The sequence below is a fragment of the Hyla sarda genome, chromosome 2 (assembly GCF_029499605.1).
Source record: "Hyla sarda isolate aHylSar1 chromosome 2, aHylSar1.hap1, whole genome shotgun sequence".
Taxonomy (NCBI): Eukaryota; Metazoa; Chordata; class Amphibia; order Anura; family Hylidae; genus Hyla; species Hyla sarda.
In genome coordinates this window covers 119,890,775-119,916,623 of record NC_079190.1, presented here as the reverse complement: position 1 = coordinate 119,916,623, position 25,849 = coordinate 119,890,775, and the positions used below count along the sequence as shown (strand labels likewise).

Below are 25,849 nucleotides of genomic sequence, written 5' to 3'. Positions count from 1 at the left end.
TCAAGTGGTGGACTCTGCACATTACAGAGAACTGATGGCTTGTGCCAAGCTGAGGTGGAGAGTGCCAAGCCGTCATTTCTTTGCAAATAAGGCAGTAATAGCCCTGCACAATTTTGTGGAAGAGAAGGCCAGTCCTTGAGCCTGTCGGTGTGTACCAAAGTGCACGGCAGCACCGACGTCTGGAGCTGTAACTACGGTCAGGCCTTTACAGCTCACTGGGTAAATGTGGTTCCTGCACAACCACAACCCCAACTTGGACAGGTCACGCCGCTTCCTCCTTCACGCTCTCAGCCCATTGGTCCTGTGACAGTGTGCGACTCCGCCTCCTCATCCACCACCGTGTCCTCAGCCTCTACTGCCCAGACAAGTCTCAGTGGCCCTTCAGCATACCATGTGTGCAGGGCACGGTGGTGTCACACTGTTCTTCACATGGTTTGCCTTGGCAAAAAGAGACACACAGGGGAGGAACTGCTAAAATTAATTCGGAAAGAAATCGCAGCATTGCTTACTGCACGAAAACTGGAAATGGGAACCATGGTGACTGACAACGGGAAGGACATCTTGTCTGCGCTGCGACTGGGAAGGCTGAGCCATGCGCCCTGCATGGCACACGTGGTCAATCTGGTTGTGAAGCAGTTCCTGAAGTGTTCCCCCCATTTGCAAGACAACCTAACAATGGGATGGAAACTTTGCATGCACTTCAGCCACTCGTACACCGTAAAGCACACCTTTCTAGAGCTGCAGCGTCAGAATGGTATCCCCCAACATAGCCTGATTTGTGACGTAGCCACAAGTTGGAATTCCACCCTCCATATGTTGGACCGACTGTACGAACAGAGAAAAGCCATCACCGATTTCTTGATGATCCAAGCTGATAGGGGTACTCCCCTGTGTAACTTCAATGTGAACCAGTGGCAGCTCATACGTGCCATTTACTCAGGCCTTTTGAGGAAGCCACGTTATTAGTAAGTCGCCAGGACTACGGGATGAAAGACGTCATTCCACTGCTTCATTTCTTACAACATGTGTTGGAAACGATGGCTGGTGAGGGCACTGGAGACGTGGCGCTTACATCTCACGGCCACATGAGCTCTGTCGGGGCTGAACTGGAGGAGGAGGAGTGGGAGGGGCACAGTGGAGCACAGTTTAGGTTTCACCAAATGGTCGTTTTTTCTAGTAATCTGACAGGAGAGGAGGAGCAGGAGCAGCCAGAGGAGCTAGAGGGTTATGAGGAAGGCGAGACAGAGGACCCAGACACACCGTGGCAGTATGCAGTGGAGATGGACGCAGGGAGTCCCTCCGAGTCACTTGCACAAATGGCATGATGCATGCTCACCTGCATGCGAAGTGACAGCCAAATTGTCACCATTCGGCAGTGGGATGACTTCTGGATCTCCACCTTATTGGACCTACTGCCACAAAATAGGGGTCTTTTTTACACCCACTGAGAGGGAGGACAAAATGACCTACTACAGAGGCTACCTATGTAGTCAGTTGGCCTATCGGCGCCATCGTCCATCCTCTCGCAGGACTGAATCGGGGAGACCCCTGTGCTCACCTTTCACTGCCATGGCTGCTGGGGAGGGGTGGGGTGGCAGGAGCATTACCGGCTCCATCAACAGCAGCCTGAGTCTACAGTCGCTGATGAGTAGTTTTCTTCACCCGCATAGTGAAGCAACTCATCAGCAGCAGGTACTGTAGACCTGGAGCAGGACCTGAACCAGCAGGTGGTGGCATACCTTGACATGCCCATGCACACACCTTGAAGATCCGCTGGATTTCTGGGCAGCCAAACTTGATTTGTGGCCGCAACTAGCAGAGTTTTCCCAGGAAAAGCTGTCCTGCCCGGCCAGTAGTGTGCCATCAGAGCGGGTGTTTAGTGTGGCCGGGGCCATAGTCACCCCAAGGAGAACTCGTCTGTCCACGAAAAATCTGGAGAGACTGACCTTTGTGAAGATGAATCAGAAATGGATCAGCCAGGATTTCCAACCACCAATGCCTGATGCATGAGAGTAGATTGACCATGGTGCCACACCAACACTTCACAAATATGGATAGTGCCAAACAGATTTAAGGCGCTGCTCCCCAGTTACAAACATTCCTCCACATCAGACCTTTTTTCACCCACCTTCGTCACCGGGCACTGGTATTGCCACCCTCCGCACCACTCTGTCACTGGGTCACTTTCAGGACTCCTGATGCTGCTGCTGCCACCTCCAGGCTGTCTCATTCGGCCACTATATGGTCTCTTCTCATGCTTCAGCCAACTTCAGGCTGTGTCATTCAGCCACTATATGGTCTTCTCCTACTGATGCCACCTCCAGGCTCTGTCATTGTGCTGCCATGTGACTCCTTGTTAGATTAGGTCCTTTGTACCCACACGCCGGGGCCCGGGACACTAAAACTTGGGAGTTAAGTGTTCAATTTCAAAACCCTCAATTTCAATTTAAAAATCTTAAATTTGTATTTAAAATTATTTAATTTCAATGGTCTCCTCATGCTTTTGCCAACTCCAGGCTGTGCCATAAAGACATTATATGGTCTCCTCATGCGTCAGCCACCTCCAGGCTGTGCCATTCAGGCAATATATTGTTTACTGATTCTGCTGGGCCTGGGTCTGGGAATAAAAAATGTTGTTATGGTAGCACTAGCTACCCAATATGTTCGGTTAAAATTTAGAATTCATCTTTTAATCTTCGGGATTGTGAAGCCCTAGGGTCTACTCATGCTGCTACCAACTCCTGGCTGTGCCATTCAGACACTATATGGTCTCCTCATGCTTCAGCCACCCCCAGGTTGTGTCATTCAGCCACTATATGGTCTCCATATATTGACTGTGTATTGTAGGAAACATGTGGCTATCCTTGAGTTACTCTCCCAGCATTATTGCCATGTTGATACCAGACCAGTAATAAAAGGAATTTTGTCAAGGACTAGCAGAAACAGGGAACTGTGGATACTGACCACCGGCTGTTGGAATTGACTGACTATCCCAGGTGGTAGATTTACCATTTTGAAGTTCCTCAGTTCCAGTAGGCTTTAAGTCGTTCATTCTTTGTTGTGGTTCTTCAGTTGCAGAATTAAGTTGTATCATGTTTTCCTGTTCCTCCGATGAGCTAATGTCACTGGAACACACAGGGGGAGATTTATCAAAAGATTTAGACTGGTTTTTCCTGTCTAAATTTGTCGCACAGAAAGTCGCAGTCTAAATATGTGCGACTTTTCTGCGACTTTTGCTGTAGAGGATTTTTAGAACATGATACATGCAAGTCTATTTTAGATGGAAATGCATTGGAAAATGCATTGGTGCTGAATTTATCAAGTGCGACTTTTGTGCGACAAGTCGCATCTGCCCAAAATACGCTGAAATGTCAGACCATGTTGGAGCAGGTCTAAATGCAGTTTAAGCTGTAGACCCTGAAGTCTGAGCACAGAATTTATCAAGGGCTGTGAGACATTTGATAAATTAGGAGCACAATAGACAGGAGACTACCACTGGTCTATAAGCATACCCAGAATAGACTAGATTAGTAAATGTCCCCCACAGTGTCTACTCATGATGCTGCCAACTGCTGTCTGTGCCATTCAGACACTATATGGTCTCCTAACTATATAGATTTGCCGCAAATAAATTTGTATCGAACTGCATGATCGGCCACCGCTAATAACCTTATAACCCTATGTTCACCTACTTGCAGGCGCTGTAGTCCCCTGCTTAGTGTACCATCGTTCAGTGTGCACCTGAATGGCACCAACTGCGCAAGGACGCCGCTGCCAGGAGCACTTGTATTTCATCCACAGCCTGGACTTATCTGAACCGAGCCAGACGCCGCTCCGTGCCATCCAGAAATCAGACCATGTCTTACCCGGCAGACAGGCAAGTTCCATCACCTCCTACCGCATTAACTTACGCACCACTCCAGGATCGCAGGTATTTTCCATCCAGCAGGCCAGGCGCATACCCGTGCCTGCTGGATGGAAAGTGGCAGAATTCTCATGCATCTTATCAAAATGTATATTTATAACATTTTATAACTTATTTTAGTTTATTTCAATTAATCTGTAAGTCTGTAACCCTGTAGCAAGGGCCCTGCTCAGGGTACAGCATTTTATTGTATTGTTGTATGAATTAAATTATATTGTATAACCAGCAGCATCTCCTGTCTTATTATATACAATAGATATCATATCCCATTTTATTGCAAAACCCCTAAATCATACCACCATCTCACTAACTGTTCCATGAGGTCTGAATACCCATTTTTATTCTGTTAGGGTTCAAAATAACCTTATCTTTGTTTATCGGTTAAATGTTTTAAAAAGTCGAAATACATTTTCGACTTTTGACTCATTGTTTGATAACGAGGGGTAAATTGTCACGTCGTGATCGGCTAAAATTTAGACAAGACCCAACTGAGCTGAACAAATATTGAATTAGTTCATAATAAAGCTGCAACTTTCCATGGTTTCATGAACTAATCAGCGGCATATTGTAAATTTTAAAAGACGAAACATAATTTTCATTTAGCAATGTTTTCTGTTTCTTATATGTTGTTTAACTAGTATAACACTGATATGAGCCGACTTTGACCAGCTCATTAAAAAAAAAAATGCAGTGTTAATGCACCCTTACTGACTTCCTGTGAACTACAGGATCCCTCCTGGCACCTCAGTCTCCTTTCCTCTCCGCTCCACTCACCTTGTTTATCTCAATGTCCCTTCCAGATTACTGTTGAAGATTTAATATCTACCCTAAGAGACAATGGATGCAATAATATAGAGTGCACACAGAGCTGCATAGTTATATACCTCCACTGATCAGACTGCTTATCTTTGATTCTTTAGTGTATGTTGTGTGATCGATCTTGACACTAATCTTCAGTGTGTAAGATCTAAAACCCATCACAAGGAGACAGACTGTAGCTATATCACATATGAGACTCTATAGTGTGGGAGAGGGAACAGAAGTTCTATGTCACTGATCTATTCTTTACTGAACTAAGATATAAGTTAGAGGAGAGCAAGTACAGTGACAGTACAGTTCTTCTTTAATGCATTTATATTTATCCACAATTATTGTCATTTGTGGACAGTGTTTCTTCTTCTTAAATTGGTAGAAAATTTGGACCTTTTTGGAGTGGTTCTAGTACATTTATTGAGATAAATCTATGTGCTGAGTTCAAACTTTACATATTGGCCCTCATTTACTATTGCAAACCCGACATGTTTTGTCGGGTTGTGCGCCAGTTTCTGTCGCATTGCGGCCAATTCTGTCGCATTGCTCCAGAAATTCTGTCTGCGTCAGATTTTGTGCCAAAATTGGAAAAACCCCGTCTAACTCTCCATTTTGCTAAGAAAACCCAAAAAGGGGGTGTGGCCACTGTGGAAGCGGTGGGATCTCCGAAAAGGGGCGTGTTACCGACATTTTCACAAAAACCCAACAAATATACTAAGATTTCCACATAAAATGTGGTGGATTTGAGCTAAGGAAAACCAGAGGGATCAGAGCATGTGTAAAAAAAGCAAAATGTAGGGAAACGTGCAAAATGTAGGGAAACCTTAGTAAATACCATGGAAAATGAATTGTAGGGAATTAAAACCCACAAAAAAACCTATACTCTACTCTTAGTAAATAAGGGCCATTATCTTGCTTCATTTAAGGATATATGATGTTTTAATATCCCCTGTATTCATCTGGAAATGTTTTGAGCATGTAACAGCACCTCTATTACACCGATTTACTGATTGCTGATACATGACAGTCTCAAAGAATGATAACAGAGAGATTTGCCAGTCAGTCCTGTATTATATAAAATGTTTTTCTCTAGTGTCTTGCTTTAAATTGTCTTTTAATATACCATTCAACTTACCAAAGCTTTCCATTAAGGTGGTAGCAGGCTGCATGACCATTACTCATAAAAATGGCTTGAATCTTTGGTTTCTTCTCAGTATCCTCCAATATGATAAAGATAAAACGGGTGGGTTTTGAACAGGCCATCAAGATACCAATATTTCCTGATGGATATCTGATTCGTAGTCAAGGAAGAAGGATTATGTCAGCAACCAAAATAAGTTGTTGCTACTAATGTAAAATACAAGGCACAGATAGTATAATATCAGTTGAATACTTAAAATATTACAGTTTACATTTTAGAGTACTTAAATGAGCACTGTCAGATCCAAAAACTTTTTATATGTTGTTACTGATGAAAATATAACACCTTTTGTAATATGGTTGTTTATTTTTCATTTATTTTTTGAATATTTAATAAAGAAAACGGCTCCTGAAAATCCCACCACTAGGGGTCCCCATACCAACTGGGACACTAACCAGTCCTGCAGCAGCATCTGCTTGTCCATGATTCATAGACAAGAGAATAATCCTCAGAAAGAAAGTATAAGATGGAACACTCACCGCAATGTTAAATCTTCTATATATAGACATAGCATGGAGACACTGAAAAGGTACGAGGATTGTGGTCAGGCAACAGTTTTGCACCAGTAGGTGCTTTGTCCGGCCTCCACTGATGTTGAGTGCAATTTAACAAAGAGGTGTGGAGAAGGGGGTGGGACATCACCACACATACACAAATGTCATTAAACATATACCACCAGTGAAACACACATTAAAATCAAGTTATAGAAATGAAGCACAGTCTTCCCTGTCAATAAGACCTAGGGGACCTAAAGCATTTAACTTTAATATCAATCTAGTTTCATGCTGAAATAAAATGTTATCCCAGTCTCCACCTTGGGTTGGGCTAAAAGTTATTTTCAAGCCTAAAAACCGCAATACTGTCACGTCACCATTGTGATGTTCATTAATGTGTGGGGAACACCCTTACCTGTCCGGATGGAATTAAAGTGTTCTCTCATACGGATAAAAAGGTTACGATTAGTTTTACCAATACAAAAGTATTGGCATGGACATATCAATCTGTACACTACATGGTCACTTCTGTATGTAATCAACTGATCAATCTGCAGAAAATGACCTCCTAAGCAGATATTTTAACTTTTCAGATTAAATTTACAAACGGGTCAGTGGCCACACGCAAAATTGCCTTTCGGCGCAGTTTCCGTTAACTAGTTTTCTGTCCTGTTCAAGCGCACACTTGTGCGTCTTTTCATAAAATCTGCAATAGTGTGATTACTGCAATAAGTGACCCAGGTTTATTCATGGCAACTGTTTTTAGATCAGGATCTTGTTCAAGCATGTACCAATATTTGTTTATGGCTTTTTCTAAATTATTTGATTGACAGGTGTATTATTCTTAAAAGAAAAAAACTAAACGCTTGTTACTTTTATTGGAATTCCTGTTGTTTTGAGATTTTAGTAAATCGTCCCTACACAATTTCTCAGCTTTCAGATATGCAGTTTCAATTAGTTGTAAAGGATAACCCTGTTTTAATAAATGATCTTTTAATTCATTAGCTTGTACTTGGTAAGCATCATTCTCACTGTTTAAGTCGTACGAACTGACTATAGGGGATTGGCCCTTTTTGTATGATATGGATGAAAACTAGAGAAATGCAGAAGAGTATTTCTAGCAATGGGCTTGCAATAACTTGCTACAATTAAAGTGGCATTTTTTACATAGATTTTAGTATCCAAAAATTCTATTACTTTGTTGCCGTACGTGGACGTGAATCTCATATTAAAATGGTTAGGGCGAATGAGATACGATACACATGAATTAAATTGCTCCTCTGTGCCATCCCATACAATGAGAATATCATCCACATACCGCAAAAAAGATTTAATATGAGAAACGAAAGGGTTATTAGAAGAATAAACATAAACACTTTCAAAACTGGCTAGGTATAAATTTGCATACGTACAGGATACTGGTGTACCCATTGCCGGTACCACTGTTCATCATATCTGAATGTGTTATTTGATAAAACAGAATAAAGAGCCTCACAAGTAAATTCAATTAAATCATCTGATTTACCTGTACAATTGATTTTCCTGTAAAAATTGATGGATAGCCTGTGTACCTGCATTCACACGGATGAGAATGGACAGGCTCTCAACATCAATTGCAGCCAAGGAATAACCAGATTGCCATTCGAATGAATGGACGAAGCACCTGCTGGTGCGAAACTGTTGCCCAACCATGGTCCCCGTACCTCTTTAATGTAAGTTTTTTTACACAATAAAAGAAGATTGAACATTGCGGTGAGTGCTCCATTTTATACTTTCTTTCTGAGGATTATATTTATATGGCTATTTATCTAAGAAGTTAGATAGAGCACCTATCAGCTGTTCCAAAGGACCAATTGCCTGTGCATTTTCAATCCATGCTGCTTTTGTGTTAAGTGTGACTGGAGCACGATGCTCCATAGTGCATTAGATTTCTTTTTTGTGGGACTGGACTATAGACAAGAGAAGACTTCTGGACAAGGCTGCATGAGCAGACACACCAATCACCTCCCCCCACCACAAGGGAGGAAAACGCCTCCTGCCCTTGAGAGGATTCCTAACACTGTGAGCCAATGAAAATAGGTATATTTAAAATAAATATAGGTGATAGAGGCATAAATTAGATTTATGATTTGTGAAATCTGACAAGTACACTTTAAAATATTTTTATTGAAAAAAAAAAAAAACAGCCTACCGTATATACTCGAGTATAAGCCGACCCGAATATAAGCCGAGGCCCCTAATTTCACCCCAAAATCCCAGGAAAAGTTATTGACTTGAGTATAAGCCTAGGGTGGGAAATACATCATTCCCCCTGTCATCATCCAGACCCCCGTCATCATCCCCCCCCTTCATCATTACCGCCTATCATCATCCCCCCTTCATCATCACCGCCTGTCATCATCCCCTTGTCATCATCCCATACCCCCCCCTTCATCATCCCCGAAGCGCGGAGAAGAGGTGCCCCCGGTGAAGATGACAGCCCGGAGCCACTATCCCACCGGACGACCTCCCCACCGGACAGTCCTGCAGCACCGGACCAGTGCACTCTAACGTCCCGCCGAGCGGAGGCGAGTACAGAACTAAAGGGGGTGAGAGGGGGCTGGATGATGTCGAAGGCCGCAGTGGTCTTCAACCTGCGGACCTCCAGAGGTTTCAAAACTACAACTCCCAGCAAGCCCGGGCAGCCATCGGCTGCCCGGGCTTGCTGGGAGTTGTAGTTTTGAAACCTCTGGAGGTCCACAGGTTGAAGACCACTGAGGGCGGAGAGTTCACTCGAGTATAAGCCGAGGGGGGTGTTTTCAGCACGAAAAATCGTGCTGAAAAACTCGGCTTATACTCGAGTATATACGGTAATAAGAAAAAGATTAAACATTATGAAAATAACAGTTAATAAAATAATAGAATGACTATACTCTCTAATGTCTCATGAATATTAAAATTTGGCTGAATTCACAAAGGAGTACATGGATTTCTAGGTCCAGATGCAGCATCTGACTGAGTAAAGCTGGCCAAATAGAGGAATTAGATGCACTGGAGGCATTCCTGAACTGATAGGGCGGTTAAGTGGACCTTCATTTGTGTTAAGTGGAAAAGCAATCTTTAACTTTTTAGCAGGATTAAACAGAGTAAATTGTGTTTCAACAAGAGCCTCAATCTGCAGTCTTCTAATTTGAAGATCATTTTTGATGAATTTATTCACAGCATTTCACTTTACTAAAGGACATTCAGCTGCTTTTCAGCACAGGGATTTTTGTTGACTGCATCATTTTTTCATCCTTACGTCCAAGTGCCATAACTTTAGTAAGTTTCCATTTTCATAGCTATATGAAGGCTCATTGTTTTTGAATAATTATGTGTAGGGTTTAGGCTGCATTCATTTGTTGCAGTTTTCTGTGATTATTCAGTATTGTAACAATACTGCAACAGTACTGCAATGAAACGGCAATAACACAGGATTTTACGTGGATTTTAGGTAGTGTATTGAGAAGTGGTATGTAATTGTTTGGGGGTTTGTTTTTATGATGTTTAATCTGCTGTACAAATGGTATTTACCTTATTCTGTGGGTTAATACAATTCAAACAATGTACCACTTCTGTAATTTTGTCTTACTATTTAAACAAAAATAATAGTAATTATTAAAATAATTATAATAATAATATTTGTTTGTTTTTTCTGGTGTTCACTTTAACAGGATATTTTAAAGAGTTACTGTAATTTAAAACAACTTTTGATATGATGCCCATACATGTGAAAAGTTGAGATTGATGCTGTAATCATGAGCTATAAACTCGCTAAAGGGGTATTCCTTCCAAAGACATCTTACCCCCTATCCAAAGGATAAGGATAACATGTCTGATCACGGAGGGCCCGCCGCTGGGACCCCCGTGATTTCCCTGCACCACCCGCATTTTATGCGGGGTTGCGTCTCCAGTCTCGGAAAGCTCTTTGTTTCTGGGACTGGAGATGTGATGTAACGCCACACCGAGTAGTGATGTCATGCCACGCCCTTTCCATTCATGTCTATGGGAGGGAGCGTGACTTTAATGGAGGGGGCATGGTGTCACGAGGGGCTTGGTGATATGTCATGTCTCCAGTCCTGGAAACAAACGGCTTTCCGAGACTGGAGACGCAGCCCTGCATAGAATGCAGGTGCTGCTCTTTGGCCGGATAACCCCTTTAAGTGTGCACACTTCACTCCTGAGTGGGGTCTACTATACGTACCTAGTCCCATCTACTCTGGCTGTAATGACGCCCCCTCAGTTATTGACAGTCCTCGTCAGCACTCTGCTACCTAAACAGACAGAGCAGAGTGGTCACGCGGTCCTTGCATGGACTGTTGAGGAGCTGAGGGGGCATCATTTCAGTGCAGCAGACAGGTGAGTATAGCTCCCACTGAGGGGACACTTTTTAGAGTGTTGTAATAATATCAATTACTGTATGTATTCTATGTTTTTTTTTATATAAATATATGATTTTTCCAGCTTTTTAATATGTTGATTTTATTTTGTTGTTGTTGTTTTTTTTATTTTTTTTATATATTTTCAAAAGCTTTTTTTCTTTTTCTTTTAGTCCCCTTCTAGAGGATTTGGACATTTGATCACCTGCACACTTATATATACTGCTAGACTTTTGTATTGCACTTTGCCTGCTCTGGTACAGTGTTAGATTAAAGGGGTACTCCTGTGGAAAACTATTTTTTTTTATTTATTTTTTTTAAATCAACTGGTGCCAGAAAGTTATGCAGATTTGTAAATGACTTCTATTAAAAAAATCTTAATGCTTCCAGTACTTTTTAGGGGCTATATACTACAGAGGAAATGCTTTACTTTTTAGATTTCTCTGATGTCATGACCACAGTGCTCTCTCTGCTGTCCATTTTAGGAACTGTCCAGAGCAGCATATGTTTGCTATGGGGATTTTATCCTGCTCTGGACAGTTCCTAAAATGGACAGCAGAGGTCAGCAGAGAGCACTGTCTTTCTGGCACCAGTTGATTTAAAAAAAAAAAAAAGTTTTCCACGGTAGTACCCCTTTAACTTCTTCAGGACACAGGGCGTATGGATACGCCCCCTAAATTCCGAGTCCTTAAGGACACAGGGCGTATCCATACGCCCGTGGGAATTCCGGTCCCCATCGTTCAGCAGGCATCGCGGCATATCGCCCAGGGGCCCCCATGTTGGCGATGGCCGCAGATTGCTGGACAATTCAGCCCAGCGATCTGCGGCGGCTTCCGGGTCAATCGGGTCTCCAGTGACCCGATAACCCGGAATTACAGGCTGTTCGGGGCCGTCTCTCACGGCCCCGAACAGCCATAGCCAGCAGGGGTGAGTTGGCACTGGTGCCAACTCACGCTCGCCCTGATTCGTCGGGCGGTTTACCGGCCGACCAATCAGGGCACCTGCTTCGGGTGTCACTCCGGCAACCCGCTCCGCCCCTCTTCCGGAGCACGTGATCGGGTGCGGGAAGAGGACCCCAGCAGCTGGGGACCCCGATCCCCGGCATCAACGTTGGGATCGGGGCCCCAGGAGCGGCGGTGGTGGTGGCGGACTGACCTGCAGCGGCGGCGTGGATCTGCAGTTGGAGGTGAGTGACAGCCTCCTGCTGTTGCTTAGCAACAGCTCCCAGCATGCAAAAAGGGCATGCTGGGAGTTGTAGTTATGCAACAGCAGGAGGCAGACCACCACAACTCCCAGCATTCCCTTATGGGCATGCTGGGACTTATAGTTTTGCAACAGCTGGAGGCACATTTTTTCTATGGAAAAGTGCACCTTCAGCTGTTGTATAACTACAACTCCCAGCTTGCACAAACAGCTAAAGTGCATGCTCGGAGTTGTAGTGGTGCATCTGCTGGTTGCATAACTACAACTCCCAGCATGCCCGTTGGCTGTCGGTGACTGCTGAGAGTTGTAGTTTTGCAGCTGAAGGCACACTGGTTGTGAAACTCAGAGATTTTTTTTTACCTAACTCAGTGTATCACGACCGGTTTGCCTCCAGCTGTTGCAAACTACAACTCCCAGCATGCACCATACATGCTGGGAGTTGTAGTTTTGCAACAGCTGGAGGCACACTGGTTGTGAAACACTGAGTTAGGTCACAAACTCAGTGATACATAACCAGTGTGCCTACAGCTGTTGCAAAACTAAAACTCTTAGCATGTACAGTCTGTCAGCGCATGCTGGGAGTTGTAGTTTTGCAACAGCTGGATGCCCCCCCCCCCCCCCCCAATGTGAACGTTCAGGGTATGCTCACATGGGCGGAGGTTTACAGTAAGTATCCGGCTGCAAGTTTGAGCTGCGGCAAATTTTCTGCCGCAGCTCAAACTGCCAGCGAGAAACTACTCTGAACCCCCGCCCGTGTGACTGTACCCTAAAAACACTACACCACACTACACTAACACAAAATAAAATAAAAAGTAAAAAGCACTACATATACACATACCCCTACACAGCCCCCTCCCCTCCCCAATAAAAATGAAAAACGTCTGGTACGCCACGGTTTCCAAAACGGAGCCTCCAGCTGTTGCAAAACAACTACTCCCAGTATTGCCAGACAGCCACTGACTGTCCAGGCATGCTGGGAGTTTTACAACAGCTGGAGGCACCCTGTTTAGGATTCACTGGCGTAGAATACACCTATGTCCACCCCTATGCAAGTCCCTAATTTAGGCCTCAAATGCGCACAGCGCTCTCACTTTGGAGCCCTGTCGTATTTCAAGGCAACAGTTTAGGGCCACATATGGGGTATCGCCATACTCGGGAGAAATTGTGTTACAAATTTTGGGGGTATTTTCTGCTTTTACCCTTTTTAAAAATGTAACATTTTTGGGAAAACAAGCATTTTAGGTAAAAAAAATATTTTATTTTACATATGCAAAAGTCGTGAAACACCTGTGGGGTATAAAGGTTCACTTAACCCCTTGTCACATTCCCCAAGGGGTCTAGTTTCCAAAATATAATGCCATGTGTTTTTTTTTTTTGCTGTTCTGGCACCATAGGGGCTTCCTAAATGCGGCATTCCCCCAGAGCAAAATTTGCTTTCAAAAAGCCAAACGTGACTCCTTCTCTTCTGAGACCTGTAGTGCGCCAGCAGAGCACTTTTCACCCCCATATGGGGTGTTTTCTGAATCGGGAGAAATTGGGCTTCAAATTTTGGGGGGTATTTTCTGCTATTACCCTTTTTAAAAATGTAATTTTTTTGGGAAACCAAGCATTTTAGGAAAATGTTTTATTTTTTTTACATATGCAAAAGTCGTGAATCACCTGTGGGGTATTGAGGATCACTTTACCCCTTGTTCTGTTCCCCGAGGGGTCTAGTTTCCTAAATGGTATGCCATGTGTTTTTTTTTTTGCTGTTCTGGCTCCATAGGGGCTTCCTAAAGGTGACATGCCCCCCAAAAACCATTTGTCGCTCCTTCCCTTCTGAGCCCTCTACTGCGCCCGCCGAACACTTTACTTGTATTTGAAATTGGGTTTCAAATACAAGTAAAAATTGTCTCCTTTTTACCCCTTGCAAAAATTCAAAAATTGGGTGTACAAGAACATGCAAGTGTAAAAAATGAAGATTGTGAATTTTCTCCTTCACTTTGCTGCTATTCCTGTGAAACACCTAAAGGGTTAAAACGCTAACTGAATGTCATTTTGAATACTTTTGGGAGTGCTGTTTTTATAATGGGGTCATTTGTGGGGTATTTCTAATATGAAGACCCTTCAAATCCACTTCAAAACTGAACTGGTCACTGAAAAATAGTGAGTTTGAAAATTTTGTGAAAAATTTGAAAATTGCTGCTGAACTTTGAAGCCCTCTGGTGTCTTCCAAAAGTAAAAACTCATAAATGTTATGATGCAAACATAAAGTAGACATATTGTATATGTGAACCAAAAAATTATTTATTTTGAATATCCATTTTCCTTACAAGCAGAGAGCTTCAAAGTTAGAAAAATGCAACATTTTCAATTTTTTCATCAAATTTTGGGATTTTTCACCAAGAAAGGATGCAATTTCCCACAAAAATTTACCACTATGTTAAAGTAGAATATGTCACGAAAAAACTATCTCGGAATCAGAATGATAACTAAAAGCATCCCAGAGTTATTAATGTTTAAAGTGACAGTGTTCAGCAAAAAATGGCTGAGTCTTTAAGGTGAAAAAGGGCTAAGTCCTTAAGGGGTAAACAGGCCTAGGGGCACTACTCGGTATTGGGCAGATTGTAGAAGGGCCCCTCTTACCACATCATTTAGAACCTGCCAGGATCAGAGATATCTCTAATCCCGGCTGCTTTCGTGGGTGTAAGCTATATAACATAACCAGTACAGGCCATGTATGAAATGGATTCAGCTCCTGAGCCCGCTCCATACTCCCTAATTGAATATTATGACCTACATGTATACCATTATATGATTTCCACCTAAACATTAAAGCTGGCATATATTAGTAAATCAGAGATTCGGCCTTTTTCTATTCAGCTGCTGAAAACATTTGTGAAAAGGTGAAAACCTGAAGTTTGCCACCTTTAAATTGAAGGCTGTATACTTTATCTCTAAGGGGCCCTCTGCCATAAAACACAATGTTTTCTTTAAATTTTAGATGGCCATCTAAAAGAGGTTCTACTGTCTATAGAGGTATAGTAGAACCCACTAGACTACTGGGGGCTGCATTACAGCTCCATACAACTTGAGGCTTGTACGGAGCCACGATACACTTGTTTGTAGGACCTGCTGAATGAAAAAAGGAGCATTGCGATCTGCTGCGTCCCATTTCCTCATATAATGTATCATAGTGAAAATCACAGTGTGCTTGGTTGTGTATTAAACTGAACAGATCACTTAGCTGATGTTCACTTTCTAATAAACATAGCTATTAAGCAGTATTATATGGCAGGGTGACAGCATCACAGCAGCCAAGTACATTGTAGAGCGAAAGGATTATTTTACATCAAAGCTTTGCCGGGTAAATGTGGGCCATTAAACTCATAAACATCCATCAGTATGTGTCTTGGGCATTTCTTGTGATCAGGACCATCATTAAAATGTAGCATGCTGAGTCAATTATATATTTCTGTAGATGCTAAGGAAAGAAAAAAAATGTCGCTACAGTTACAAAATCTATTAATATGGAAACAAAAAATAGGTTTATTAACCCTTTAAGGATGCAGGGATTATTCAGTTTTGCCCTTATAATAGCCAAAACCCTATTGTTTTTTTTTCACTTACAGACCCATATAAGGGCTTGTTTTTTGCACCGCCAATTGTGCTTTGCAATGACATCACTGATTTTCTCACAAAACCTACAATGAAAAAAAAAATTATAAAAAAATGGGGCACGAAACTGGGTGTTTGGGTGGTTCATTTCCACACAGTGCATTTGTCGGTAAAAATGACGTTACTTTTATTCTGTAGGTGAATACTATTCCAATGATACACAATTTATATAGGTTTTGTTTACTACATTTTAAAAATTCTAACTTTTTGTAAGAAAAAATTGTCATTTTGTGACTGTATGAGGGCTCGTTTTTTGCAAGGAGATGTGTAGTTTTTATTGCTACCGCCTTTGTTTTTAATGGGACGTTTTGATTGCTTTTTATAATTTTCTTTCTGGTACATGGTGATCAAAATTAAACAATTTTAAACCTGCAGTTTCATTAACATTCTATTTTAATATTTTGGACATTTTATCACGCAGAAATATGAGGTGACGGACCGTTGCGTACACGTAGCGCTTCATCAGGCCATGCGTCATGCCGCAAGGGGGTGTGCTTTTAAACCTGCGCCTGCAGGTATCCCTAAACATATTACGTCACAGAAACTGCATACAAAACACATAGGGTTAACACAAAACGTTAAAAGCAATGAATCTACTATGCATGTGAGTAACCGAAATTACGTAGTGGAATTAGGAAGTGATAAACACTCTCAGTTCGTTCTGCTCGTTTAAGCCGATCTGACCTAGAGTCTCCGTGCGAAGAATCTTATAGTTTTACCTATCTAGAATCTTCCACAGCTACAGATCAAACTGTAGACAACATAGTTAGGCTGGGTTCACACTACGTTTTCTCCCATACGGGAGCGCATATGACAGGGGGGAGCTAAAACCTCGCGCTCCCCTATGCCTTCGTATGCGCTCCACGGTTTGAGGTCCGGTTGTAAAAGCGCATACGGCTCAAAAATGAGCCGACCGGACCGAACGTTTCACTCCGGCCGGCTCATTGAAATGAATGACATACGGGAGCGCATACGAAGGCATACGGGAGCGCGAGGTTTTAGCTCCCCCCTGCCGTATGCGCTCCCGTATGGGAGAAAACGTGGTGTGAACCCAGCCTTAGATCTGCATGTAATGCATTGTTTGACCCGTACAGTATAACTTCCCAACTTGAATTGGTTACATTTTGCATTCAATTTGCAGAAGGAACATAACACACATGGAAAATTTTCCAAAGATTTTTTAGTATTGCTATTTCTTTTATGTTTTTTAATGAAATCCTGAACTGTAATGTTTTTTATATATGTAATGATCGGCATATTGGAGGTGTGTGTCTTTAAGTCCTCATCTTGTTGCAGCATGTACTGAATGAATTGCTCTTTTAATGTGAGCATTTATCTGTGTGTTTTTAAAAGAAAAAACGATCCTGTCTCTTTACTTTCTGTTTTTTCACTAATAGATTTTCTCTAGGGATGCTGTTTATTTTAGGATTTTATGACTCCAGAAGTGATTAAAGAGTTAAAGAGTTGTCAACAACTTCAATTCTCACATCCAAGAATTCCAGGGTAGTGTCACCGAAGGTGGATGTAAATATCATATTGACATCATTGACCTTGTTTAAATACTGGACAAAGGCTGAAAATGTATCCTCCGTTCAGTCCCAGACAACAAAAATGTTGTCCATGAAACGGGGGAAATTTTACATGCATTACATTACATTTACATTACATGCAGATCTAACTATGTTGTCTACAGTTTGATCTGTAGCTGTGGAAGATTCCATATAGGTAAAACTGTAAGACCACAGAATACGCAAACATATTAGGTCACTGACCACAGGGATTGAGTACCTGGCGTTGCCCCGTTTTTCCTTCCTAATCCTTGTTGAGGAGGAAAATAAACAAAGGAGGAAGCTTTTGACTTCATAACCCGTCCTCATATATTGTTGTCATATCCCAACCCCATATCCTGACCTCATATCTAGACCTCCTATCCCGTCATCATATCCCAACCTCATATCCCATCCTCACATCTCGTCCTCATATCCCGACCTCCTATTCCGAACTCTTATCCCAACCTCCTATTCCGTCCTCCTATCCCGACCTCCTATCCCATCCTCCTATCCCGACCTCCTATCCCGACCTCCTATCCCATCCTCCTATCCCGTCCTCCTATCCTGTCCTCCTATCTCGACCTCCTATCCTGACCTCCTATCCCGACCTGACCTCCTATCTCGACCTCCTATCCCGTCCTCTTATCCCGACCTCCTATCTCGACCTCCTATCCCGTCCTCTTATCCCGACCTCCTATCCCGTCCTCCTATCTCAACCCCCTATCCCATCCTCCTATCTCCACCTCTTATCTCAACCTCTTATCCCATCCTCCTATGTTAACCTCCGATTTCGACCTCCTATCTCGACCTCCTATCCCATCCTCCTATCCCGACCTCCTATCTCGACCTCCTATCCCGACCTCCTATCCCGTCCTCCTATCCCGGCCTCCTATCCCGACCTCCAATCCCGTCCTCCTATCTCAACCCCCTATCCCGTCCTCCTATCTCCACCTCTTATCCCGACCGCCTATCCCGACCTCCTATCTCAACCACCTATCCCGTCCTCCTATCTTGTCCTCCTATCCCGACCTCCTATCTCGACCTCTTATCCCGTCCTCCTATCCCGAGCTAACTCGACCTCCTATCCCGACCATTCTGTCCTCCTATCTTGACCTCCTATATTGACCTCCTATCTCGACCTCCCATCCCGTCCTCATATCCCGACCTGTATGGAAGTTATGTGGCTACATACATTTCCCATTGATTTGCATTGGACTTCAAACAAAACCCCCAACCCTCACAAATGGGGGTAGTTAAGGGTTAAATTAACTATCCTATATTTTAAGTGGATATATAAGTAACATGTGACCAAGTATTATTGAAATATCTCCAGCCGTTTGGAAGTTTTTGTGGAACATACATACATACATATACACACACACACACACACACACACACACGTTGAGTTTTATATATATATATATATATAGATATGAGAGAATGTCATGGTGGGGATCCCACTGCCATGAAGTTTGTTGCAATAGAAAGAGTAGAAGATGCTACTGGGGGAAGAGACAGGCATCAGAAGCTCCTAATGAAAGAATCCAGATGGATTCTTTGCACGGAGACTCCAGATGAGATCGGCTTAAACGAGAGGAACGAAATGGGAGTGTTTATCACTTCATAATTCCACTACGTAATTTTGGTTACTCACATGCATAGTAGGTTCCTTGCTTTTAACGTTTTGTGTTAACACTATATGTTTTGTATTCAGTTTCTGTGACGTAATATGTTTACCTGTAAGCACAGAGATACCTGCATGTGCAGGTTTAAGAGCACACCCACTTGCGCATGATGCATGGCCTGATGAAGCGCTATGTGCGCGCAACGGTCTGTTGCCTCTCCTTCCCCCCTGCACATCTGTTGACCTGCTCCCCAGCCTGTGTATGCCGCTGTATCTTTTACTTCAATAAAGAAGACACACTGTGAACTACTACCTGGTGAGTGCTGCATTAACATTCTTTGAGCAAGTTGATTTCATCCTATGCACCTATATTTCTGATGCTGTTGCACCCCAGTAGTTCACTGCAGCTAAGCTTGCTTGTTCCTGCTGCATGTGAATACCGCCCTATTTGCTAAAGGTCCTGAGGTGGTGCCGGTAGTGCTCTACATTATGGACATTATTTTCTTTAATGTGCCTTTAACGTCCGTTCTCATGACGGGGACCAACAGGCAACAATGAGGCCTGACAATGCTGGTCGGCCTCTTCATGTCTGCAGTCATTAAGACACTGAGACATAATCCTTGGTCTATGAGATGCTGGTATAAGATCTCTGACATTATGCTGGCATACAGTCCCAGCATCTCATAGACTGCAGGTTGTAAACAGCAGCTTTGAGCTCATTGTCCCACAATAGTATTCAACGATATCTGGATCCTGAGGACCACCACATATTGATGGTTACCCCAAGATTGAACGCACTGGGCAAAAAATTTGCCTCAGATACCCCTCCTTCAAAAGGACTGGACAACATGCACACAAAGGTTTAAACTACACATTACCTGTGAACATCACTTGATTTTGGTTGGATACAGCACCTGTCCTGTCCCATCTGGAAAGAGGATGAGGAAATTATGTCCAGAACTGTAACACTGCTTGATAGTCTCTTTGGGTTTCTGTAGAAATAATTGTTAAAATGTATCATAGTGTTTACCATAAGTTCACCTGCAGTTCAGCAGAAAAAACTTAAATAATAAGTTCAACCCTGCAATATAGGGTGCGTTCACACGGAGGAAATGAAGAGTAATTCACGCTGAAAAATTTACAGGCGGAAAAAAGAATTTTTTTTCGTGCGCAATTTGCGCGCAATTTGCGCGGAATTGCGCGCGGACATGGTGGAGAAAGAAGTGAAGGGGTTTTCAGCCATTTCCGCACAAACTGCGCATGAATTCCACGCAAATTGCCCGCGAATTGTGCGCAAATTCTGCGCGAAAACGATGTCGGGCGGAATTTTTTTTTAACCATTGACTTCAATTGATTTCTGTTAGCGGATTCCGCTTGAAGAATGAACATGTTCTTTCTTCAAGAGGAACGGAATTCAGCGTCGGAATTCTGCTAGCAGAATTTCCGCAGTGTGAACACGCCAGCAGAAATAACATTAACCTCTTAAGGACCCAGGGCATATGGATACGACCTCACACCCTGGGCCTTAAGGACCCATGGAGTATCCATACGCCCTGGCGTTTTCCGGTCCCTGCCGCGCGCCGGGCAGAGATCGGAAGCGGATGCCTGCTGAAATGCTTCAGCAGGCATCCAGGGCAAACGCCGAGGGGGGCCATGTATGCCGCAAATCGTGAGGGAAATCGCCCCTGCTATCTGCGGCGATACCGGGCTGATCCGGTCTCTGGGACCCGACCGCCCGGTAATTTTGCATAATCCCGGCTGGACCATGCTGGGACCATGCTGAAGGCTAGGAGCGAGGTGGCAAGCCACCTCCTCCTATCCCCTGCGATTCTTCGGTTAGCTAAACGACCAATCGCAGGGGGGTGGGGGGGGGGCGGTTACTTCCTCTCGCCCTGCCCGGCTCCTTGAAGTCCGGAGAGGACGGGAGGAAGACCGGAGGACGCGGCGGGGGACAGGGGAGGGCTGGGGCCCGGCCCGGTACTTACCTCGTCCCTGAAGACCCGGATCCTGGCAGCGGAGGAGGTGGCGACAGGTGAGTTGATCTTTGACGGCATCGTGGGACCTTTGCAGCAGTCCAGACCGCCGTAAAGCGATCTGGACTGCGCCATCTGGTCCCCTTACACTACAACTCCCAGCATGCCCAGACAGCCCTTGGCATCTGGGCATGCTGGGAGTTGCAGTTTTGCAACATCTGGGGGTCCACAGTTTTGAGACCACGGTGCCCTTCCAGATGTTGCAAAACTACACATCCTCAGCATGCCCTTACTGTCCAGGCAATCTGGGAGTTGTAGTTCTGTAACATCTGGCCCTTCAGATGTTGCAGAACTACAACTCCCAGCATGCCTGGACAATTTTGGCGTACTGGGAGTTGTAGTTTTGCAACATCTGGAAGGGCACAGATTGCAAACCACTGTATTAGTGGTCTGCAAATTGTAGTCCTCCAGATGTTGCAAAACTACAACTCCAAGCATGCTGGGAGTTGTAGTTCGGCAACATCTGGCTCTAAAGATGTTGCCGAACTACTACTTCCAGCATGCCTGAGAATGTTTGGGAGTAGTGGTTTTGCAACAACTGGAGGCACACTGGTTGGGAAACATTGTCTGTTTCCTAACTTAGTGTTTCCCAACCCGTGTGCCTCCAGCTGTTGCAAAACTATAACTACCAGCATGCACTGATAGACTGTGCATGCTGGGAGTTAGAGTTTTGCAACAGATGGAGGTCCCCCCCCCTGTACATTCACATGGGCAGGGGGCTTACAGTGAGTATCAGGCTACAAGTTTGCGGTGCAGCAAATTTAGCGCGGCAGCTCAAACTTGCAGCGGGAAACTCGCTGTAATCCCCCGCCCATGTGACTGTACCCTAAAAACACTACACTACCACAAAATAAAATAAAAAGTAAAAAACACTACATATACACATACCCCTACACAGCCCCCTCCCCTCCCCAATAAAAATTAAAAACGTCTGGTATGCCACTGTTTCCAAAATGGAGCCTCCAGCTGTTGCAAAACAACAACTCCCAGTATTGCCGGACAGCCGTTGACTGTCCAAGCATGCTGGGAGTTTTGCAACAGCTGGAGGCACCCTGTTTGGGAATCACTGGGGTAGAATACCCCTATGTCCACCCCTATGCAAATCCCTAATTCAGGCCTCAAATGCACATGGCGCTCTCACTTCGGAGCCCTGTCGTATTTCAAGGCAACAGTTTAGGGTCACATATGGGGTATCGCCGTACTCGGGAGAAATTGCCTAACAAATTTTGGGGGGCTTTTTCTCCTTTCACCCCTTATGAAAAGGTGAAGTTGGCGCGTCTACACCAGCATGTTAGTGTAAAAAAATAAATTGTTTACACTAACATGCTGGTGCTGCCCTATACTTTTCATTTTGACAAGAGGTAAAAGGGGAAAAAAGCCCCCCAAACTTGTAATGCAATTTCTCCCTACTACGGAGATACCCCATATGTGGGCGCAAAGTGCTCTGGGGGCGCACAACAAGGCCCAGAAGGGAGAGGGCACCATGTACATTTGAGGTGATTTGCACAGGGGTGGCTGATTGTTACAGCGGTTTTGACAAACGCAAAAAAAAAAAAAAAAACACATGTGACCCCATTTCGGAAACTACACCCCTCACGGAATGTAATGAGGGGTGCAGTTAGAATTTACCCCCCGCTGGTGTCTGACAGATCTTTGGAACAGTGGGCTGTGCAAATTAAAAATTTTGTACAGCCCACTGTTCCAAAGATCTGACAGGGGTAAATGCTCACTGTACCCCTCATTACATTCTGTGAGGGGTCTAGTTTCCAAAATGGTATGCCATGTGTTTTTTTTTTTTTGCTGTCCTGGCACCATAGGGGCTTCCTAAATGCGACATGCCCCCGAGCAAAATTTGCTCTCAAAAATCCAAATACGACTCCTTCTCTTCTGAGCATTGTAGTTCGCCCGTAGTGCACTTCTGGTCAACTTATGGGGTACCTCCATACTCAGAAGAGATGGGATTACAAATTGTTGGGGGTATTTTCTGCTATTAACCCCTGCAAAAATGTGAAATTTGGGGGGAAACACACATTGTAGTGAATTTTTTTATTATTTTTTTACATATGCAAAAGTCGTGAAACACCTGTGGGGTATTAAGGCTCACTTAATACCTTGTTACGTTCCTCAAGGGGTCTTGTTTCCAAAATGGTATGGCATGTGTTTTATTTGCTGTTCTGGCACCATAGGGGCTTCCTAAATGCAACGTGCCCCCCAAAAACATTTTCAGAAAAACGTACTCTCCAAAATCCCCTTGTCGCTCCTTCGCTTCTGAGCCCTCTACTGCGCCCGTCGAACACTTTACATAGACATATGATGTATGTGCTTACTCGAGAGAAATTGGGCTACAAATATAAGTATAAACTTTCTCCTTTTACCCCTTGTAAAAATTAAAAAATTGGGTCTACAAGAACATGCGAATGTAAAAAATGAAGATTGTGAATTTTCTCCTTCACTTTGCTGCTATTCCTGTGAAACACCTAAAGGGTTAAAAGGATGACCAAATGTCATTTTGAATACTTTGGGGGGTGCAGTTTTTATAATGGGGCCATTTGTGGGGTATTTCTAAGATGAAGACCCTTCAAATCCACTTCAAGCCGTAACTGGTCCCTGAAAAATAGTGAGTTTGGAAATTATGTGGAAAAAAATTGAAAATTGATGCTGAACTTTGAAGCCCTCTGGTGTCTTCCAAAAGTAAAAACTTGTACATTTTATGATGCAAACATAAAGCGGACATATTGTATATGTGAATAAAAAAAATTATTTTGAATATCCATTTTCCTTACAAGCAGAGAGCTTCAAAGTTAGAAAAATGCAAAATTTTCAAATTTTTCATCAAATTTTGGGATTTTTCACCAAGAAAGGATGCAAGTTACCAACATTTTTTACCACTATGTTAAAGTAGAATATGTCCTTAAGAGGTTAAAGTCAATGGGCAGAGGAGATGTGCATTAATTTGGAGCGGAGAATTCAAGAGGAATTACTTGAGTAAATTCCTCTTGAATTACTCCTTGTGAACGCACCCTTATGGGGAATTATAACAAGGGCAACATGTTCTTAATGCTTCAATGTTTCCATTGTGTTGGTATAGATATTCTCTGGGTACACGGTTCTTTCACTAACCGTAATAACATGCTAAGGTTAATAGGCATTTTGTAAAACTGACCCAAGCATACATAGACAAGGTAGGAAAATATATTTTGTTTAACACAAAGTAGCTTTGTCAGACAGGTGAGTTTTTTTTTGTTGGACCAAACTACTATATGGGGGTAGTTTTAAGGATTCAACTACTATACTACTCTATGGAGACAATGTGAGGGACCTAACCACTATATGGGATCAGTGTAGTGGCCTAACTATTATACGGGAGACAGTGTTTGGGGGCCTAAAACTACATCAAGGCAGTGTGGGCAACCTAATTACTATATGGAGGAACAGAGGGGGCCTAACATTTATATTTGGGGGGGGGGGGGGAGTGTAATAAAGATGGAAGGTTTGTATATAGGTGAGACGGGTGCTGGCATGATGAGCCTAAAATTTTTGTTCGGCAGATTCTGTTGAGATAAATCGGGGCCAGGACAAATCTTCATGATGGCCCAGGCTGGATGGTGAAGAAAAGTTGTATTATACAGTTACTAAGTGGTGTAATTGTAGTGGTCATGGTGTGGTGGCATTATGTGTCCACTGTACGAAGGTTTTACTTGTAGTAATGGTTTTGCTTGTTAGTCTCTGTATACTGGATGATCAGTTACAGTATACTGGTAATATGTATGGTAATAATATTTACTCCTTGTATACTGGTGTTATTTGGTAACTATACAACTATTATATTTAGTATTATCAGAAGTAGAAAATTGTCTTTCATTTGTTATTGTTAAATATATATATATATATAAATATATATATATATAAAGTAGGTTTCTCACCACACCACCATATAAGGTAGCATGCCCTCTGATCAGCTCTAGTTACAAAGTCTCAGAAGCTGATTGGGATTAATGCCAAGTCAAAATTCGTTTTACACTGGAAGCTGTGCCTCTCCCTGAGGAAACTACTCGTCCCTTTTATATATATATATATATATATATATATATATATATATATATATATATATCAAGATTGGTTTGTGAGTCGCTCACCCAGTGCACGCCCAGCTCGTCTCCTGTGCCGTAGACCGGCCGGTACCGCCTCCGGCTACTCACTTGTGAAAGAAGAAACAAGGTCCGGCACTAGGTTGCAGGTAAAAACTTCTTATTCTTTATTTCAAGATTCTGCGGTACAGGGTAGAAATTCTGGCGCGTTTCGCTAACAAGCTTAATCGTAGACGGTCTACGATTAAGCTTGTTAGCGAAACGCGTCAGACTTTCTACCCTGTACCGCAGAATCTTAAAATAAAGAATAAGAAGTTTTTACCTGCAACCTAGTGCCGGACCTTGTTTCTTCTTTCATATATATATATATATATATATATATATATATATATATATATATACAAAAGCTGTATCTCTGGCTCTCCCATAGAAATACATAGAAGGCGTGTTGGCCATAGCTTCATGTTGTGGTTGACAGTAATCCGAGCATGGAGTGGTGGTGGCTTCGTGCATGGAGAGAGCTGGAGTATGGAGCAGGAGATCGTGGGGGTCCCAGTGGTTGGACCCCTTGTGATCAGACACTTATTCCCTATCCTGTGGATAGGGGATAGGATGTTTTGTACTGTGACTCCATTTAAACTTCTAGTCTTGCAATATTTTTTATACAATTGAACAACAGTTCAATATGGAATTCTTGTGATTGTTGCATGTTACCTGTGATTTCTTCTCCCTTAAAGGGGTTATGCAGCCAAAGACATCTCATCTCCTATCCAAGATGTCAGCTGGTGGGCAACCTGCCACATATATTGGGGAAAGCTCTGGCAACAGCTGTTTGTTTCCAGGACCTGGGACGTGATGTAACACCAC

General features: G+C 43.2%; 1 protein-coding gene across 7 annotated transcripts in view; it reads right to left on the bottom strand.

Moving 5' to 3' along the window:
* The window catches only part of ERICH6B (glutamate rich 6B), a 173,795-nt gene that overhangs the window by 28,492 nt on the left and 119,454 nt on the right, over positions 1-25,849 (bottom strand). For all 7 annotated transcript variants that reach the window (XM_056555409.1, XM_056555407.1, XM_056555406.1 and 4 more), the window contains 2 exons: positions 19,771-19,853; positions 5,871-6,026 (listed from right to left, as the gene is read on the bottom strand). In XM_056555409.1, the coding sequence (XP_056411384.1) occupies positions 5,871-6,026; positions 19,771-19,853 (239 nt within the window). The remainder of the gene's footprint in view (positions 1-5,870; positions 6,027-19,770; positions 19,854-25,849) is intronic.